The sequence below is a fragment of the Diuraphis noxia genome, unplaced genomic scaffold (genome assembly GCF_037042655.1).
Source record: "Diuraphis noxia isolate RWA-SAM2 unplaced genomic scaffold, SU_Dnox_SAM2 contig0001, whole genome shotgun sequence".
Lineage (NCBI taxonomy): Eukaryota > Metazoa > Arthropoda > Insecta > Hemiptera > Aphididae > Diuraphis > Diuraphis noxia.
The window spans coordinates 38,409,842-38,433,013 of record NW_028301711.1 but is presented as its reverse complement, the minus strand read 5'-3'; the positions used below and the strand labels follow the sequence as shown (position 1 = coordinate 38,433,013).

The following is a 23,172-nucleotide window of genomic DNA, read 5'->3' as shown; positions in this document are numbered from 1 at the left end:
CTTTTGAACATATAGTATTTAAATGTACCCCTTTAAATTTCTGGAAATTATAATTTAAAAAAAATAAATAATTTTTACAGTCAAAGAGAAAAATGGGGTTGAAAATGTTTAAAAAATCACCTAAATAAGCACATAAATATAAATATGAATGAACTAGAAAAATACTAATTGTATATGTATGTGCATGAAAAAATAATTCTAGTGATTATAATTTATATTTAATGGTATTAATACATTATATCATATTATATTATATTATTAAGTAGGTACCTATTACAAATAATTTTTAGTTGTGTTTAAAACTATATTTTCAATCATCCAGAAATTCTATATTGGGAAAAAAACGTCCTAAATAATATTTTTATGTATGTAAGAGATAAAAGTCTATGAATGTGTACGTATAGATTGTATGTACATATTTGTATCTATAAATTTAAATAAAATCGAAGGAATGATGTAACTAGAAATTATTTTTTATTCAGTACGTATTCTATTTAAAATTGAAAAAAGTTAAATGGACATTTCTTTGTATAGGTAACAGTTTTTTTTATAAAAATATCGTTATAAATTATAATGAGTTATATTGTAATTATACATAATATTAAACTCAAAAGCAAAGAAGGAATCGTTAAAATCATGATTAAATTAAACGTATTATTTTAATAACGTTTAATTTTTAAATAATTATAAAATAGTAAAATATTATGAAATTTTAAAATAACTTATCAGAGTATCTAAACGCAATTTTTAATTTTAAATCCGAGTTCCGTAATCGTCAGTCACTAGAATTAAATCATTTGTACTGGCTAATAAGTACATTTTAATTTGAGTTGACTTAATAATTTATCGATGTTTTTTAGTAGTACCTATTTTCTTTTCTTTTTTTTTTTGTTATAAATTAATATTTTACATTTACAGGAAAGAATTGATGAATTTATTAAATAGCAGTTTAAAAAAAAAAAAATTCATTGAATAGTTTAAAAATTCTTACATTTAGTAGGTATTTTAAAATGTCATATATTATATTATATATAATATTAATACTCATATTATACTAAATAATAATTATTTATAAAATATGAACACATACCATAAAGTACGATGAATTGATTCACTTTTGGATTACCAAAAAAGTTTAAACCTATCGTTCACTGAGCCCATTGTATATTATATTGTAGATACACATTTTAACACGGCTAAAAACATAATGATAAATAATAAATATGTAGTATGTACAAATGTTACTTGCATCCCCAATCTCATTCTTAAAAAAATTATCTGTTAAGTTGAACATTGTTTATGATAATGAGTAGTTGTGAGGTTTCGCACAAACAACCTGTCAGCGGTACGCGAAATAGTAAATAATGACCATAATATTCTAATGTAATCTCTTAAAAAAAGACAGTTTATAAATGAAAAAGGTGTTTGTAAATATTTAAATGATAACTGAATTATATTCAATATCATTTTTACTCAAATAAGAAGAAAACAATCAAAAACAATTAGAGGTACTTAGTTGTTTTAACTTACACCGCCACCTTATTTATTTAATAATATTATTACAAAAATCTTTAAAATTATAGACCTTTGATATTTTAGCGGGTTACTGTTTGTCTGTATGTGAATATTATGGAAAGCCTTTATTATGTTTAGCCATATAGATAAAATGATTATTGTTTTACAATTTTTAACGAACTATACATTTGTAATGCCCGTATCGCCAGTACCTGTATTATAAGAAAATATTTACTAAACAGGAAATAATTACAATTACAATTATTATAATCTACCAACACTTAAAAAATATTGAAAAATATATCGAATAAAACAAAATTAAAAAATAACAAAGAGGAGAATGAACTATCCAACCTTATTTTTTCCGAACAAAAATGCTAGATTAGAAAAGAGCCATCCCATAAGAAAAATATATTAAGATACCTGCTCGTGGCTTATTTTTTTGGTCAAAAAAATTGGGCAATTGTAAACTCTCCCAGTTCTACTCCAATATTACCTGCCGGAAACATGTAAACTCTCCCAAATCTCCAGTACTTACTGCTAATTTAATTTAATAATAAAAAAAAATAAATCTAATATATATTTAAAAATAGTTAATCATATAATAATAGTAATAATAATAATATAAATGTATGACTTTAGCTGCTATGAGCTATAATATTATAGTCAAAATAAATATAATCATAAAAAATAAAAATTCATAAAATAAATTTAATATACAAAATATGCGTAGGTATGATAAAATAAAAATTTTTTAATTACATTTTTTTGATAGTTGGAATAGTTTTTAAAACACTTTATAATCTCATATTTTTTAAATTATAGTTTTCCTTTATTATTTTTATGACTTTTTTACTTGATTTATTGATCAGCAATAACGTAGCACAAGCTAATGGCATAATTTGAATTCGAAAATTCGGATGTGGGGATGCAGTCATTCGCTGGCGCCCCCGATTGCTATCGCTTATAACTACCAAAGGGTTGCAGCACAAACGATGAAACTCGAGTTAACCTAACCGTATCTGTTCTCTAACTAGTCTAACTATTCACGGCTCCACACGTTCAATCTCACAGTGTAACAGTCTCACATTCCCATAAGGTTACTTTAAAATTGACTTATTGCCTCTATCTGTTGAGGGATTTTGTTTTTTGTCAGGCAATATATTATATTATTTATGAAAATTATACGATATAACATAATTTTTTTTTCCTACTGGGATTTTCATTAAATGGCGGATATTCATGTAAAACGAAATAAAAATATAACCAAAAACCATTTAAATAAAAGATTAATGTACAGGAAAATATTCTACCGAACCTCGTTAACTAGTAATATTTTTATGTATTTTTATTTTAAATTTTAAATAGAAAAACTTTATTCAGATCACAATGGATTCAAATTTTTAATAAATTACCGTGAAACAATTTCAGCAAATTTCAAAATAATCAAACACTTAATTATTTAGACATTTATTAGAAATTTTGAAAATGGAATTTTTTTAATTAAAGTCATTTGATTAGAGGATACAATCTTTTTGTAATTAAAAACGGCTGGACATTAATTTATAGATATAATATAATAATTTTAAATTAATTTATTAAAAATATATTATTTTATTTGAAATATAAAATATAACTAAATCCATATTATACACGTTAAATAATAAGATTTTTTTTTATCTTGTGTACATTTCTGATTTGAAATATTGGGTCGGATTTTGTCAAAGATTCGGATGAAGTGGTTGAGGCATATAAATGTTTTGTTGCTTAATTCACTTGAATTAATTTTGAAAGATATGAACGTCGTTTGAGAAGGTTGTAAGGTCCCATAATAGAGATAAGGTTACGAAATACCATTTGCATAGTTTGTACGTCATTTTGAATAATATAATAGACGACATTAATTATATTTTTTTTTTCAATGAATCTTTTGTAAAATTACTGTTCATCATTTCATAAATTTTGATAATTTTATGTTGTTCTCTTTAAATGCTCACAAGTCATAACTGTATTTGCTTATTGAAACTAATTATACATGTGATGTATAACATTTAGGCAAGCATAGTTTATGAATTTGCCATAATGATCAAATTTAATAGACCGACTTATAAATAAAAATATTATTGAATATTTTTAAATCCTAGAAAATCCTAGAAAATAAATATTATACTCATATATTATATTGCTTTGTTTTTGTGACTCTGATACGTTAATAATATAATATCATAAGTAAAAATGATCAATAATTTGATCTCGAGCTTTAAACTATTGTAGGTGACATTAATTCATATTGTAGGAACTCAAATAAAGGCATAATATTAAATAAACATGTAGGTAGTTAATAAATATAAGTCATACGACGTATAAACAATGATCAAAGCTGTTAGCTGAGTTAAAAATTATGAGGCTTTCAATAATTTTGGATGATAAAAAAATATATTACGAAATCCGGAAAGTTTTTCCTTGCACGTGTTTACGCATCCTCTATTCCTGTACGATGAGTTTCAGTTATTTTCTACTAGGTCTCTGTAGAAGATCGGGTTTTTGTGTGAGTTTGAAATCCTTTGACATTCGTGTAATGTAATCGGTTCGAAACGCGCACGTATGTTATTATTTATTATGTAGGACGTATAGTAAGTATACTTGTATACGTGAACATACGCATAAAAATATAATATAATAAATACACGTGTATTCACTGCAAACCATAACGTGTAATATGCACTTATGCGTAGATACTTCAATTCCAATAAACCATATTGGGAGGGTATTTTTTTTGAAAATCGCTTTACGTGCATTTTTTCCGTTGAAATTACATTATATAGTTTTGTGGCTTTACAATGAAATATATAATATACAGAACACACTTATACTTATACAACATTTTTATATACCATATACAATCACATACACATTGTGTAAATAAGTTGTGTATGTTGCTTTAGGCTGTCTGTGCAAGGGGAAACACACATGATATAATGTCATTAGCATATACGCCATTATAATACAGTCTGTTTTCTATTCACTGTCATGGAGGGCAAATCTGACGGAGCGCTCGGCATTACTTTTTCTGACATCGTATTTAATGACATCGGAAACAGTGTGTTGTTGTTGCTGTTGTTATACTGTTTCCTTATACAAACATTTATCCGAAATCATTTCCACTATACCGCTGCAAAATATCATTGAATATATTATTATTTTTCAACTGTTATTACTATCATACGTGAGCAGTAAATGTTTCCGAGCCTAACCTTAAGATAAAATGCTCAGAGATCAGGCATGGGAAACCTATTATGGAGTATATTATATTGTAAACTATCAATACGCATTTTTCCTAACCTTAAATTCACTAGAAAATATTAATGACATTATCAAAATATTTTATTTTTTGTACTGAATTATAGATTGCACGTACCTAACCGTCTATTATAGGTATCTATTAATATTAAGATTTATACGTTGATGATTTTTGTTTATGATAACTGTAAAACATAAACTCATTCGTATCTATTTTATAATATTATGATGGCGTTTTTCCATTTAAAAAATAATGGCTGTGAAAACACTCAGATTTTTAAAATAAATTAAAATATAATATTACTAAAATCATTGGTCAAAAAACTCAGTCTTTCTCATATATCAAGCTATAAACACGCACACAATAATATAAAAATATTTCACTGTTACACTCCTTCAGCAGTGTACATGGTGAATTATTTTGTTTTTAATAACAACGAAATTGGCTTTTGTTATAAAAAAAGTATGAGAAAATAGTTTTTCACTGGATCACTGGACATTTGTGTTATAAACTAATACCATTAACACAAAACCATACGCGTACACGTCATGCAGGAACACAAATGGTAAGTCAAAAAAAAAAAAAAAAAAAAAAAAATGAATAAATTAAAAAAAAAAGACAAAAATGCGTAGGTACTCAAATGCCAAATTTACAGTGCAGCCATACATGGCTGTAGTCTTGCGTTAAAATTACCATTCCGCATTGCGTATAAAAATGCTATAATATTTGTGTGTATTTTAATGCGCCTGGTGCAGAAAACTCTTTACCGAGTCATTCACCACGACAGTAAAAATACATTATTTATGTGTGTGTGTGAATGGGTGTGAATGTGTGTGTTCAAATGTGTAGGATAAATCGCTCGAAAGGTGTGTAGTCACATAAGCTGATATATAGGATTTATGTGCAGTGTAGGGGGAGGCGTGGTGCAGACGTGATATTTTTAAATTTTTTTCTTTAGTACCTGTGTTTGTGTTTTGGTGTTCTCATTTAATTCAAATGTGTTTAGATCGTGTTAAATAAATAATAAAAACTTAACATTTAAACAAAAGTGCCTATATATATGAGAAAAACGTCATACTGATAAAACTATTATTATTTATCACCTACCACATACATCGTCGTCACCCACATCCGTATATTCAACATTTGGATTGCATCAGCTGTTGTTCGTTCAACGCATATCTATAAAATTTGCGATAAATATTTTATTTGTGGCTGATTATTCAACAACTATACGTATAATTGTATACGGCAGTGCATACTGCAGAAACACGGTGGAATACTGTTGCGAGCGTTGGTTAGGGAGTGGTGAAGTGTAGACTACACCGCTTTTAAAAGCCTAGAAAACTTTGTTTCCGGAACACTCACAACGATTACTTATGCGCTCACAGAGTTAGCATCTATGCACTACGGTATACATTATATTATTATGATGTTACACAAGTATATTTTTATACACAGTCGAGTTTCGTGGAGTACGTTCACAGAAACGTCTAAGCCGAAGACGACGACGTCGCCATTTACATATTTAAGCGTGCATATAAAAAGCAGAAAAAACCAACCCGCGTTCAGACGACGACGATTTCTTCAAACCGTTTAGTTTATCTGGGCACTTACCATATATATATATATATACTTATATATACTGCCTCAACGTGTTTGTCTGATTGTCTGTCTGCCTGCCTGTCCACCTGTCTGTCTGCTTATCTCTCTATCTTTCAGTAGAATAGATGAATACATATTTAAATAAATACACCTATATACGTTTTATTCCGGTATGTGCGTCGGAATTTAATTCCGGAAGAACGTGGCGTAACGACATTTATAACTTCCGTGGTGGTAATGGCGTTCTCATATATTTATTTACTATGCATGTATAAGTGTATTAGTTATGTGAAAAATAATAAAATCATTTTTTTCTCAGTCAGTTAAGGATAAAAATCGAATTTATCATCTCAAAAATGTGTGATTGTTATATGGTATTGTGAATGAATAGCGATTCGGTGAATTAGAATATTATCAATTTCACTTCGTTTTTTATAAAATATTATGTTGGCGTATATTATGTAGGTATTGGAGGTGAGTATTGTTATATGTTATTGTTTAAATATGGGTAAATGCTAATTAAAAAAAAAAAAGAAAAACATAACTTTGATTTTATAAAAAATTCCAGTCTTATTTGACACACAAATACGTATGCATATAATGAATGGAAAATAATTTGTTTAATTTTTTTAGAAGTATCTAATAATATAGGTAGTATCTGTAAAATAATTCACAAATATAATAAAATATGAAAATCATTAAAAAAAAGCTATGTATCTGTAATTGATGAATTAAACTTAAAATAAGTAAGAAACATAGTACCATACACAGAACAGTGTGAATAGGTTCATGCTTAACTGATCTAAATATTCTGTAATTGTAAGGAAATGATAAAATATTTAATGATTTCTAAACATGTGTAAATGTGAAATCCATATTATAATTAATATTTTGTGTATTACACTAAAGTAACTATCGATGTTTTTTTTTTTATTTAAACATCCAATTTTTAGGTTTACTAAGGTCAAAAAAAAAAATGCGCATGCATGAAATATATCTTCAATTTTTTTAAATTACACTAACAATAATTTATGAGACACGTTATAATACATTTTCATGCCTTAAATTGAATTTATTCTTTATTAAAAATATAAATTTTTTGAATTTTAACAAACAAATTTGAAATTTTTTATGAATGTGACGTATTTCGTCAAAATTTGAAGTCTTAACACTAATAGAAAATAAATATTACGTTTTAAATTATTCGATATTTTAAATTTTTGTATGAATAACTTATGTGGACTTTTTCAAACTTTTTGACTCAGAAAAATTTAGAATTTATATGACGAAGATATATGGTTTATATATAAAGAACGTTTTGCCCAAAAAACAATTTTAAAAATAAAAATAAAAGTTAAAAAATCCAATCTATAATTTTATTACAATTAAAATGTTTTTTTAAATTTAAAAAGCGGGTAAGTAGCTCTGCTGTACATTAGGTGGTGGGGTGGACCTCTGACTAGGGTAGGTTAGATTTGAATGCAATGATAGGTATCATTGTATACGAAAAACGATTCTGAACGGAGATGATTTGTCAGTCTAGGATACATTATATTTAAATATTGTCATATATTCTATTTTGAAACAAATATGTTATTTTTCAATTAGGACGCATTTTGAATAAGGTGTGGTTAATAAATTTTTCCAAAAACATTACATGTAGTTATCATAATTCATAATACATTATATTATCATAGATATACATATACCTGATTTCATAAAAATTTAAAACTCAAACGCTCAAAACATTTTTCCTATAATGACACTTCAAATTTTCTGTATAACTTTTTGAAGCAAAACTTATGGAAACTTAGTGTTGAATTTTTTAATCTTAGATATAAATACAAACAATTTTATGAATTTTGAACTTCAAAATTACTTGCAAATTTCGCGTTTTCAACAGATTTCGTAAAAATTTGAACTATAAACGCTTATTTTTTTTTTTTCTTATAATAATTATACAATCTATACTTCTTAGCATAATGAGTATAAGTGATAAGAGACAGAAAAAAAAAGACACATAGTATTCGTGATTAAGAAGTCACCCACTAGAGACTCTTTGCGTGATGGGAGATTTGGGAAGAAAGGTAATAAAAATTTTTTTTTATCAATTTTTTTTTTCCGGAGAGGAAGAGTTGGATTGGTTATTGTAAAAGATTTCTGCACCATCTCCTTTTCAGTCGACGGCGAGGATTATCAGGAAGTGTTAATTTATTTAAGTTATTGATTAGTGGGTTATTATGGTTTGCCAGACGTGAGAAGAATCGCTTGTAAAATAATACAGATTCCTCTTCTATTGATTTAATATTTAGATCGTTGTGGAGTGTTATATTTGAAATGTATTGCGGAGCGTTAGTGAGTTGACGTAGAGTGATATTCTGATAAGTTTGTATTTTGTTTAGATTCGATTTCTTGGCCGCGCCCCAGAGTTGAAGACCGTAAGTCCAGATTGGTTTTAAAAATGTTTTGTAAATTAGCAGTTTATTTTTTAAGCTTGTGTACCTATTTATTTTTTGATAACATAGATTTGAGCATCCAAGAACGAGAGTTTAAAATTAATCTTTTGGATCTGATGTGTGGATTCCAGGTCAGTCTTTTGTCTAAGATAAGGCCTAAGTATTTAACTGTATCGGATGCAGGTATAGGTATATTATCCAATGAAACTGGAGGACAGATTCCACGTTTCAAGGTGAATGTGGTGTGAATTGACTGGTGTGATTCTGTTTTATTCTCCATTTGGTGTACTATAATGAAATAAGATTAAGATGAGTTTGTAGATTACCAGAGGCTATTTGGAGACTTTCATGAATTGAAATTAGCGCTTTGTCATCAGAGTAATCTGCAACAATTGTGTTTTCGGTGACGGGTTGATCCGAGGCATAGATGTTAAACAATGATGGAGATAGAATACCACCTTGTGGTACGCCTGCATTGATTATAGCCATTTGTGAGACACAGGTTCCGACGTGGATTTGAAAATATTGATCCGTTAGGTAGGATTTAGCAAGGAGAAACAGGGGAGTGGCAAGAAATTTTCGAAGTTTGAAAAGTAAGCCATCGTGCCATACCCGATCGAATGCCTGTGAGATATCTAAAAAAACACAGGAACAGTATTGTTTACGTTCCATCGAGGTTGATATAGAATCAACCAAGTGGTTTACTTGATGAATTGTGTTGTGATTAGCACGAAATCCGAATTGAGAAGAAGGAAGAATGTTATTTGAGATAACATGTGGGGATAGTTGTTGAAGAATAAGCCTTTCACAAATTTTTGAGAAAAATGGTAAGAGGCTTATAGGTCTATATGAGTCTGGAGGTTTGTTTGGCTTTGCAAACATGACTATGTGTGAAAATTTCCACATAAGAGGGAAATATGATAGATGAAAAATTGCATTAAATATATAAGTCAAAAAGACTATAGCTTTTTTAGGTAGACATTTTACAACCTCAGCTGTTATTAGGTCAAAACCGGGAGATTTTTTATTTGAATGTTTTAAAATTATGTTTTTGACCTCGTTGGGTGTGGTGTATTTCAAGGGAGGTCCATTAGGTAAGGGAGAGTCCAAATATTTTCTAACATTATTTATGTGCTGAGGGTCTAGTATCAGCGTGAGGTTGAAAAATATTTGATAAATATGTTTGATATACTTCTGCTTTATCTAGGTCACTGATAGCTAATATATTGTCTGCTTTTTTAAGAGGAGTAGAGGGAGATTTAAATTTTAATAGCTGTTTAGTTTCTATCCAAAGAGCAACAGATAGGTTGCGAAATTTTTGCTCAAAAGCATTTGCTTTGTGTTTTGCAAGGATTTTTTTCAAAGAATTAGTAAGTTTGTTATAGGTGGATTTGTGTGAAGGAAGACGTGAGAGGTGGTATCTTGCTCTTGCTCTGCGTTTTTCCACAATTAAACTACGAAATTCTTCTGGGATTAAAGGGTAATTTAAATTAGAATTTATTAAATTGTTTGAGTTAACAGTTTTAATAGGTTTGATGGCGGTCCACGCTGCCGATTGAATTAGAGTTGTAAAATTGTTGACAACTTCGTCGATATCGAAATTAGATTTTAACCTAATATTTAGGTTTATATTTTCATTTACTAAATCGTGAAATCTGTTTTTATCTGTATGAATTGAGAATAATTTGGGTGGCTTAGTACTTTCTAATTGCGTGGCTGAAATAGTTAGGAGAACCGAGGAATGGTCAGAGTTTAAATCAAGGATGTTTTTGGTACAGAAATTTAGGTTGCTGGGTATCTTAGCGGCAAAAATATCAAGAATGTCTGGTTTTTTTTTAGTGAGGTAGGCCAATAAATAGGACCAGGAGGCGAGAGAATATTAACATTTTTTTCGTTGGAAAAGCTGTGTAAAATGATACCACGAGGGTTATTTACACGGCAGCCCCAGCTTTGGTGTTTAGCATTATAATCTCCAACAATAATGAAGTTGTTTTTAATTGAACCGAAAAAATTATAAAGTAAAGCTCTGGTAATATTGTGACGAGGGAGGGGGGAGTAGAGAGCACCGATGGTGATTGGAATGTTATTCAATTTAATTGGGATGAGTCAAGGTTGAATGTAATCATGGCAATATTCAGGAAGAGGTTGAAAAGATAAGGAAGTTTTAATTAGTAAGGCTACTCCGCTATGCGCCGTATTTTCAGGATGGTTTGTTTTTATTAGATGAAATCCAGGGATATGGAATTTAGAGTACTTAGTGAAGTGGGTTTCGGTTATCAATGCAATGTTAATAGGACTATTGTACAAAACAGATTGGAACTCGTTTATGTGGTTTTTTAGACCGTTTGCATTAAATAGTAAGGTTAAGAGGGAATTGTTTGTAACTGAGTTAATCATTTTTTTTATCTAATAGACTGGTGATCACTTTTGTAAGTAGAGAAATTATGGATTGATAAGAGTTTTGAATTCACTTAAGACACTTGTCAATAGAGTATTTATATCAGTGGGTGGAGGTGGTGTGACTGGAACTTGAGGAGGTGGAGCAGGTTTAGAGGATAGGCCGGAGGTTGCATCTGCATAAGTTAATTGTTGAGCATGAAGGTGCGTGGAGGAGTTTGATGGGTGACTATCTTGTACATTTTTAGATTTAAGATTATAATTTGTACTTGCAGGTAAATTTTTGTTATTATTTATTGTATTTGGGTTCTTACGACGTTGCAGATTTTTGTAGACTGAGCATCCTTTGTAGCTCGCAGGATGATTTTCTTGACAAAGAGCACATCTGGGGGGTTCATCTCGTGAATTTGGGCAGGAAGAAGAATGATGTTCATTACCGCAGCGTACACAGCGAGGTGAGTAACCACAGTAAGCCTTTGTATGTCCGTAGTCTTGACAGTTCATGCATTGAGAGATTGTTTTGGGTTTGTGAGTTTCTTCAACAATTATTTTGGTGTGAAGTAAAGAAGTGAGTTGGAAAATTTCGTTTGAGTGAGGCGTGGGTTCTAAGTCAACGAAGAAGAGAGGTAACGTTGTAGAGTGTTTTGTTGAGTCTATGAAGGACTGGTGTTATTTGTCTGACCTCAAATAAGCGTGTGACTAGCTCATCTTTTATTAACTCACAAGGTGTGGTTGGATGTATGTTACGAATTACCACTCGAATTGGTTTGTCCGCATGTAGTTGGTAACTGTGGAATTTTGCATTTTCTGTTCTTAGAAAATGAACTAGCGCTCTGTACGACTCGGGATTTGCTATTTGTATTTTTAATCGGTCTGCTGTTGATTTGCAATGGAAATTATGAACACCGATCAGGTCAATCAGTTCTGTGCACACACCAGGAAAATCTTCCATGTCTCTTATGAAAATGGGGGGAGGTAAAATATGTTTAATAATTGAATTTGCTACAGGTTCTGTAAGTGAAGTCTGTGCGTCCTCGGCCGAGGGGTTGGGTGATTGTTCCATAGAACTGAAAACTTCATAGCGATTTCTTGACGAGTAATAGTTTATTTTTTACATGCTGGGTCTCTTGGGGTGATTACGGTGGATCCGAAGTTGTGTACGAAGAGCTTGAATGAGTTCTTTTTGTCGTTTTAGTAGTCCAACCGTTTTTTTTGGCGGAATTTGCCGACGACGTATTGGAGTTGTTAGTTTTATTTGAATTATTATTCTGGATTGTTTTATTTATGTTTTGATTTGATAGTGACGGTGTCTTGGAATTATTTTTGTTTTTGATTTTGATAGTGGTTGACGTATTAGACATTGTAGCGATAGCGTTGGGTGATTAAGGTAATTAGACCGTCGGGCGACGGCCTTGATATAAAACGCGTCGCAACTGCGTACAGTAAGTGTTGCGTAATAATTGTAGAATAAATAGATTATTTAATATTTTAATCGTTGGAAGCATACGTTTAAACACTCAGTGAAATTTCGTATGGAAATTAATAATAATAAAAAAAAAAAAAAAAAAAAAACGTTAAAGATACATTAATGAACAATATCGCATTATTATTTTAAATATAAAAATAATGAACTCGTTGGATAAAGCACTAATTGACTCGACGGGACACAGTGATAGGCACATGTGCATCGGTCGACGACCACAACGGAACTGATAAACGCTTATAAAAAAAAATTGCATCTATGTATTCTTATAATTTTTTATTCACTATAAGAATGACTTATGAGGAACTTTGTATAAAATTTTCAAGTATTTTGATAGGGCCAAAAAAATGTTATCGACACTTCAAAAAAAAATTTTCAGAAAAATTTAATATTTAAAAAATTAAATCATGTAAAGAAAATGCCAATCTAAATAACTGATAAAATTTTCAAGTATCTACAACTTATATTTTTTGAATAATAACAAATGTTTAAAATCGTTTGAGGATAAATCGTTATCGTTACGCTATTTCGCAAAAATTTAAACGCACTTAAAATTTTTCCTATAATGATGTTTCGAGTTTTCTCTATATCTACTTGAAACAAAACTAATAGAAAACTTAGTGTTGTATTTTTAATCCTTAGTTATAAACAAAAAAAATTTATGATTTTTCAACTTCAAAATTACTTGCAAATTTTCGCGTTTTCGACAAATTTCGTAAAAATTTGAACTATAAACGCTTATAAAAAAAATTGTGACTTACAATTTTTATTTTTTTTTAGCTACAATAAGAGCAACTCATAAGGAACCTTGTATTAAATTTTTAAGTTTTTTTGGTCGTCCAACATTTTTTTACCAATTCAAAATATAGTTCTCAAAAAAATTGAAATGTTCAGTGGTCTATAAATAACTCAAAAAAAGTCAAAAATTTATGAAAATTCATGTGTATATACTATATAGATAACACTAACATATACATTTTGTGAAAATTAAAAGTATTTAAAGTGATTAGTTTTTGAATTACAACCATATAAAAAATTCGATTTGGTCGAAAACTGGTTTTGCGTAAAAATTCCCGTTATTCTGTCATTTTTTTTTTGTTTTTCTCGATTTTTTTGAAATCTGTTGGAAAATGTTTACTTTTGACCTGTATAATGCACCAAGGATATTCACTTTTACATAGGAAACCACCCCCGAAGTTTGAAATTGAAGCATTATTTCGACTAGTTATGTTGTACACAGACACAAAAACAATAAAAAAAAAAAACACACATCATTATGTATACATTCATCACTTCGTTCAGAATCTAAAATACATTGACTGTTACATATAACTTGGTCACTATTATATTTATAATAGAGATATTACATCATATTTTGTGTCATAATATATATTACGATGCTCGTCAAGTTGTTGAAATGCTTATTTATTTTTCCTATTTAATAATTAAAATTTAAGGTTTTTACATGTCTACGTTTAATATTTACACTTACATTTCACTTGATTGTAAACTATCCATTAATAGCACAGTATGGTTAATAGTTGTTTGCTTAGTGCTCTCTTGGCTATTTTCTTTTGGGTCTCTTAGTCGAGTTCTCAGAGATACTCTTGTGGAAGGTGATGGGATTTGTGGATTCATGTTGTATTATTAATCATATAATTAATTAATTATAGATTAACTAAAATTATAAATAAAAAATATTGGTAAGAATTTTGTTCAGTAACAACAATAATTTTATTCAAGAACCAATTTAGAGATTAAAAACTATTAACAATATCGCCGTTATTTTATAATCTCGAAATCGTCTTTGAACGTGATGAATTAATGAATAATATTCAATAATTTAAGAAAAATATATCTCCGATAATACTTAAATAAAGTTTTAAAACGCTTTATAATTAATATATATATATATATATATATATACTCTTTAAATAAAAGAAATTTAAAAATTCTGGTTTTGTAATAAGACTCACAGGGATAAGAACTACAATTATTTTATATTTTAATTTATTTTGATGTTTTGGTAAACAAAGTTAACAAATATATTTTTATTTAATTATTTCTAAAAAAAATTACTGTAATAATCATTTGGTAGAATTTATTTTTCTAAAAATAATGACGTTTCAAAGTTTTATTTTCATTAATTTCTTGATTTTTTTTTTTTAGTTTCGAGAAAAATTGTGAATTATTTAAGCCCGGAGTGTTATCAAACATATAACCTGATTTGCCGCATGCGTGCTCGTACGGCTGGCCATCTTTCAGTGTGCCTAGTTATAATTATATTTTATTTCTAAAAAACTAGAAAAAATATTAAAGATCAGGAAATTAATGAAAAGAAAATTTCGAAACGTCAATATTTTCAGAAAAATAAACTCTAAAAAATGGTTATCTTCAATTTTTTAGAAATAATTAATTTAACAAAATACATTTTTGAATTGTTTACCAAAACATTAAAATAAATTAAAAAATTAAATATTTGTAGTTCTTATCCATGTGAGGTTTATTGCAAAACCAGAATTTTGATATCTCAATTATTTCGTAAAATATCATAGTGAGTGAATTCTTGCGGAATACCTTGAAATTATTTTATTTTTTTTAAATGTTGTTCTTCTTTAATGTGTAGGTACGCAATTTCTACTAGACAAAACTTACTAATAAGAATAATAAATACTTTGACATGTTACGAGTTACGACCTTCTTGCATGCAGACTATATATTAGTCATTAATCATCATAGTTCATTTTAGATTCAATTATTATACCGAAAGTGACCAATAGAATATATTATGTTTTTTAAAAACACAAATAATGGTAAAAAATGTGTACTAAGTTATTGTGGCATGTATACTAAAAATGTGTGACATATTTGTAAATAAAATATTTGAATACTATGAGGTATTATAAACAAGAATATAGTTGATTAGTATATTTCTGAAATTTTGGTTATTTGCGTGCAATAATTGTATTACTTATCGCCTTTTAATTTAACCTAGAACTATTACTACTAATCACTCATACACATACAGTGAATTACTGCAAAAATATTGATATTTACCGTAAGATTCTGCGTTTGCTCTCGTACTATTTTATATGTATATTGAAGAATATTCGTTTCGCCGCCAATGAATTTTAATGCGTTACGCCATTAACACCTATCTTGGAGCAATCGATTTCTAGGAGAGCCCATTGTTTCTATATATACATATTTTATAAATATATAGAGAGAGAGAGAATACCCGACCGTCCAATAAAGAACCATCATCAGATATTTATTTTGCATCCGTACGGAACAGTGTATTGCACGCAAAGTGCACAAGTAAAGTTAATATTTTTAAAAGCATCGAAAACAGTTAAAAGCGAAACCGAAATAAAAAGTAAAAATATAAATCTTTTTCTTGTTTAATAAATTGCCCCCTTTTTTAAGGTACTAAATCGCACAAAGCTCTTAAAGGTCAATGTAGACTGATTTAGATTTCGAATAAAGTTTTGATTGCTTTTTTTAACAAAAAAAAAAAAAAAAATGTTTTTTTTCTTTTATTTATAAAAGTATATAAATACATATTATCAAAACAATGAGCGTGTCATTAAATTAATTTAAAACATTTTTTATTGCAAAATATAACAAGATTTTTCCTAAAATTTTATATAAGAGAAACAAATTTACACTGAGAACTTAATTATTTCTCTATTGTTGACCTAAATATTTAGTTTGATTGATTTTAATATAATATATGATTATAGAATAACATTACATTGTGAATAGGTACCACAAGGGTGATTAAAATACCGTATAAAAAATATAACATTAATGCTTTTGTCTTGATTTGGTACTATTATACTGTACTCGGTTCCCTAACAAAATCTTGAGAGTAAAATTTAAATTTTAAAAAATTTCAGATATAAAACTAGTTTTTAACGATGGCTAAATAGATATAAAGATAGTATATTAGTGTATTATATGAAATTAAATTTACTAAAATGATTGTTTTCACCAATGTATGACGATATAAATGTATAAACGATACAGCAATTGGTTTTAATATTTTTAAGAAAATCTAAATTTTAATATTTTATTTTAATAACGTATTTAAAGAAAATGTATTCAATTGTAAAAAATTTTAATTATTGATATAATAACTTATAGCTGCTGTTGGTTTTTTCAAAGTAAGATCAATAAGCAAATGTATAAATAAAATACAAGAACTAATATCATACCAGAGTAAAATTTGGTGAATTGAAAAATAGTGGTTGCCAAATATAATTCTACAAAAAAAAAAAAAATAGATTAGCGGGCATCAAGTGGGTATGCATTATGATTATATTACCTACAATAGGTATTACAGCACAATGGAGTTTGAGCGTCGTCTCGTATTTAAAATAATATAGATCCTTCGAAATGGTGAATCTCGTTGGTTTGCGAAAACGTGATTATAATATACATAAACATAACACGCACCATTATTATTAAGAAAAAAGAAATTATTACAATATGATTACATTATAACATGAGAATCCGAAAGAAGCAAAGTTATGCCGTTAAAATATCTCCAAGGGTGAGTGGTGATAGATCATTTATCAATGGGCTGATGCCTAAAAACTAAGCCGATATGATGTTTAAGCACAGGCATTTTACTAAGATATTATTGAAACTTCCAGTGGCCATATACATTATTTTTTGGCTATAATTATCTTGTTGATAAATTTGTTTAAAAATGTAATTTTACATAAAACGGTTGTCAAACCGTTGAGTTGGCTTCGACATTGTTTTCGAGGGTAAATAATATCGGTTGCACACTTGCACTTGCTTTTATGTAATTTTGTGAAAAAATGTAGGTAAAATTCTAAATCTGAGCGACTAGCATATTTTATTAGTCGTCTATATAGACGTTAAATAATCATTGTTAATTTTTCATCATGTGAATCAATAAGTGTAAATATCACATATGAAGTGTATAGTTTTGATTTTTTTTACCTCATGTCTTTAATGACAGGCCTGAGTGGATAGTTTACCTGGCAAATGAGAGGGTACGGAAATTAAACGATTGACTGATATATTTGTATACAATTGAAAAATAAAAGTGCAGTTGTAACCTAACAGCTAGTGTATCCATAGATATTGGTTGCCATTTCGTAAGAGTGAAACTGGCATTATGGAAAATCGATAGTTAGTAATTATAATATGTACAGTGAAGTATAAACAAAGCATTAATTAAGTATTTATTTAGTATTAACAATGAATTTCTGAAATGGTTTATATTATACAGTAAAAAAAATAAAATAAAATAATTATCGGAGTCACTCGGGTTCAACAGTTCATCGCTTTCAGCCACCATCATGTTTATCATAGAGGAAGAACTGAAAAAAAAAATATAAACATTGTTTAAATAGTAAACTTGTTGGTGTAAATAACAACCCAATATAACTCAAATTGCAACCAAATGGTCTATGTTTCCGAGGGTAAATTTTTTTTTGGTAAAAAAAAATAACTTGAAATATTAATAAACGTTGTCGTGTGTATTCGGATTTCTAAATGCTACCAATATTACAAAGTATGGGTTCTTGGAAAATCAGAAGTTTTAAATCCTAATATAATGTCAATACAATGTGTGCAAATAAACTAAAATCGGAAAAAATGCATGCAGTTTATTAAATCATATTTCTGTATCAATTTTGATACATTTTTACACGTGAATCACAAAATGTGAAATTAAAAAAAAGATAACAGCTATACTATGACTAATTTATAATATTAACTGATCCTGGACACTTCGTTACTAGAATATAAACTTTTTATGATTCGAATTTTTGTTCAATTCGTAATTTAATGCTCGATAATTTTTGATTTTGTTTAAAACTTCCAGTGACAAATTTTCCCGAGAATTACCTCGATAAATATTTTAACTTTTTTTTTTTATTTGTTTCCTCGTTCAGTTTCCTGTAGATTCTTATTGGAACAGAAACGACGAAGGATAGTAATAATAGTAATAATAACAATAATAATAATAATAATAGGTACATTTTGTAGTTACTTTTATCACATGTCAATTTTTTTTTTCAGTTTTTCACTTGGTTAAGACGTGGTGTCAATAAATCGGCGTTCACGATGATGTAATGTCGGTACTCCCGTGATGTGTCACTCAAACGGCTACTTAAGTAGAGTACGCACTGGCAAAATGAACGGCGACATGTTCGGACGTGCTGTTATACGACTGGCTGTCGCACTGCTATGCGTCAATCATGCAGGTCAGTGTTATTATAATTTATTTTTTTTAGTTGTTGAGCGTCGATATCGTGAGACGCTGTTGCATTGCGTCATAATTTTTAACGTGATCGTCATGATGTTCATTAATGATCACGATCGCTGTGTTTAAAATAAGAGTTACAAACAATTTGTATTTCAAAATCAATTACATAGAAAAACATTAATTGTATTATTATAAAATAAAAAAAATAAATAGATACTGGTCTGCTGTACAACAATAGGTTACACAGTAATGGATGATATTAAGATATGTATTTGAATTCAATGAAAATCATTGTACCTATACAAAAAACTATTCTAAGAGGAGATAGTCTGTCAGGCAGCCTATATTTTTTAAATATATTTAAATTATAAGTAGCTCAAAAGGAGTTAAAATATTTGGGAATATTATGGTATTATAGACATCATCTGGAGATATTTTTAAATACCTATGATTATACGTTTTTTAATTACACCAAAAACACTGATTTGGTTTTGAGCAAAAACTTTTTTTTTTTTTTTGTTCTTCTAATCAAAGCTTTTTTCTACCAGAAAAATGTTATTATAGACAGAAAAAAACACAAATATCATTGTAAAACCAATAATTTCATCTCTCTATTTAATATCTATAAATGTCCGGAAAAAAAGAAAAATTTACAACAAAATTATCAAAATATTTACATGTTGTTCTACGCACAATACGTCAAAAAAAAAAAAAAAATGTGTGAACCGGTACAGAATTAGTCTCACATAATATTAATATGATTAATTACATATTTTGAGGCTGGTATACTCACTGAGCTGAATGATTAAAGATCAATACTACATAATTAACTGTTTTAAAATTGTATAAGCATAGATAAACAACGATTTCTATACGCCGTATAGTATACGGCATCAATATTATAATATCTTCTATTGCAATGTCATTGCTAATGCGTTAAATAATATTTCGTCAAAATAGGTATATTAAATGGTGATGAATATTTTAAATTAATTAAGCGTTGGTTTAATATATTCACAACGTTTATTATTCTATCAAACACTTTAATCTCTCATCCAATGTCCATTATTTGAATGATGATGTTCACCTCGCCATTTATACTCTGCACAATATTGTATGAACTTCGTAACGTTTTATTTGAGCCGATAGGTCTTCTGTATAGGCGTTCAATAAATTCTAGTATCCTTTCGTATATTCTAAAATTTGTATCAATTATACCTGTTCTGAAATTGAGTGACCTTATACTCGTATATATATATATATATATCAGTATGTCAAATACTACCAACCTATCTATAACTGTTGAACCAAACATACCCAAATTATTTAATATACTTATGCTCAACTCAATTTGCATTTTAGTCACCATCTTATATTATTATTTACTAATAGCAAGATTTTTGGATAGGCAGAATAACGGTTACCTTCATTTTAAATTTAATACTATACGTCCTAAAAACTTGGAACACTCTATGTCGTAACTTAGTTACTCAGTACCCTGTAAATATTTTTGAATTCTGTTTGTGACATCTGAGACTAACTTATTGGATCATAAATTCTTATGACTTACATTTTTTTTTTACTTTCTAACTCCATTTTGTGCATGCGCAACGAATTCATTTTTTTTTTTGTGTGTATCCTGTGTTTGTGGGCACATGGTATATTCGACAAATTTCTTTTGCAATAAATCTATACTAATTTCACTTAAGCTTTTTACTGTATTGGACACAACCCGCTTATATCTACGTTGGATATAATACGTATTGGTAAGCCTCTTATGTTGTGTCTTCATTTCAATCTAACTAGTAGAGTACAATGTGTAAATGTTCTTTCTGCTACTATAATCATCAGTCATCACCAGGGCTGGCTCTAGCTTTTCCAGCGCCCAGTGCAAGTATTATTTCAGCGCCTTTCACCCTCTTTTTAAATATATAAACAGGCAACCACGCGCGCTCTTGATTTTGGCACCCCTGTGCCATTGCACACGTCGATCGTATCTAAAGCCAACTCCGGTCATCACTAACATCTAAACCTCTTCGGACGTTATTCAAGTTTTTGCACTCTCTTTATTATTTTTATTTTTTTATTAATAGAATCAAGTCCGCGGCTACTATGGCCATTGGACGAACATTATATTTACAAAATTATACATAGTAATACATTTTTATGTAGAGATACAATATATAAAGGAGAGAAAACAATGAAACATTACGTTAACTTATTGTATTAAATTTTGTGAAGAAGTCCTGTGATGCGGAGAAATTCCAGGGTAGTTGTGAGATTGCTCTGCTCGGGACTGAGTTATTCGGAAAGCTGGTCCGGAAGGTTCAAATCCCTCCTTGCTTTTTCGTAGCATAGGCAATCCGTGAGGAAGTGTTTGACGGTAAGAAGGGAGCTACAGACGGTACAATCAGGAGGTTCTCCCCTCTTCATGAGGTGTTGGTGGGTTATATGGGTATGTTCAATCCTGAGGCGAGTAATAACTGTCTAGTGTTTCCTGGATATGTTTGCAGGGAACGGCCAAGGGTATGTGGTTCTTTCGATTTCGTGTAATTTGGTTGTCTGTTCTGCCCATTCTTTTTCCCATTGGTCATGCACATCTTTAGCAATGATTCTCTTAACGTCTTGGTATGTAAAATCCAAGGACGTGAAAGAGTTATTGGCTAGGTGGGCGAGTTTGGCGGCCTTGTCAGCGAGTTCATTGCCTTCGATATTACAATGGCCGGGGATCCACATGTAGGAAATTTGTTTACCAGCAAGAGTAGCGGTGGAATGTGCATTGTTGATTTTTCTTTATTATTGTTGACTGTCTAGTTTGTAAACATAATCTCACCTTACCCAGCAAAAAAAAGTAAAATCTTTAATAATGGTATGAAGGTTTTTATCAGTCATTTATATTTCAATGTTTCAAAATATACCGGATTTCAATTTATTTACGATTGTAAAATACTCTAAGATACTCTAAACATCGTTTAAACTTTAGTAACTGGAGTAGAATCATAATATGGCGTTCTATTGAATACCTAAATGTATGTGTCTATCTATAGCTTATATTTGCTATAATATGCCTATAAAGTAAGCTTGTGCTGCTATTATTTTACTCTTAAATTAATGATTTTGATTTGGGCATTATTGTGACACAGAAGTAGTGCCTTCCTAATAATTTTATAATACGTTTTATATAGTATTCGCATTTTTTGGATTCTTTTATTATGTTTCTTCGAAATTTAAATTTATTTCTCCAGTTAGGGTCTTTTTTCATTCCATATCTCACAATATCTTTGAATATAGTTCCACTCAATAGAAACTATTTTCCAATACTGCCCATTACGTAAACAAAAGGCTGGGTAGAAATTAATTTTCCATGCAGCGCATAAACTATATAATAAAGTGAAAACTCCAATAACGGATACCTCCCAATAGCAGACATCTCCCAATAGTGGACGTTTTTTGGGGAATGGGGACATTTTCATTATGGAAAAACCTCCGAATAGCGGACTCTCTGAATAACGGGCATTATTTTAATCTTTATTTGAAAACAATAGATATTCACATTCATATGTACTCACATAATAATGCAATTACAATAACAAACTCGTTATATCGATAAGATTACTACAAATTCGGTTATCGATGAAACGGTTATTTGTTATGACAAAAGTAGGTCAGTAAGTGACGGGTTTTGACGCGATGTCTACGTTAAAACGAAAAAGAAAAAATTGACATTTTAGATTACCGTAAAAACAACGGAAACGTAGAATTTCGTGCACTTCGTGGACAATTTTCAAGTTGGAAAAACACAGATTGCGAATATTATGTCTAACACAGAAAAAATATATAATGTGAGGGGATGAAAATGGAAATGAAGAACGAAAATTAACGAAAATAAGAAAACCTGAAGGCAGTGTGATTGATCAAGAACTTTTGGTCTGGTTTAACAAAACTTGGTAAAAAAATTTACCCTTTTCCGGGCCAACAATACATTAAAAGGCAAATAGATCGCTGAAGTTAATAGGTTAAATGATTTTAAAGCTTCAAATGGTTGGATTGAACATTTTCGAAAAAGGCATAACATTTCATATAAATCTATCCGAGGGGAAGCTTCAGCAGTTGATAGAATAGCTGTTAATGGCTGGATGAAAAAATTATCAAACATAATTGATAAAAA

General features: G+C 29.1%; 1 protein-coding gene across 4 annotated transcripts in view; it reads left to right on the top strand.

Moving 5' to 3' along the window:
* LOC107168741 (cell adhesion molecule Dscam2-like) overlaps positions 1-23,172 on the top strand; it is a 308,280-nt gene that overhangs the window by 15,177 nt on the left and 269,931 nt on the right. For all 4 annotated transcript variants that reach the window (XM_089215614.1, XM_089215615.1, XM_089215616.1 and 1 more), the window contains exon 2: positions 18,818-19,002. In XM_089215614.1, coding sequence (XP_089071740.1) covers positions 18,888-19,002 — 115 coding nt within the window. In that variant the 5' untranslated portion in view covers positions 18,818-18,887. The remainder of the gene's footprint in view (positions 1-18,817; positions 19,003-23,172) is intronic.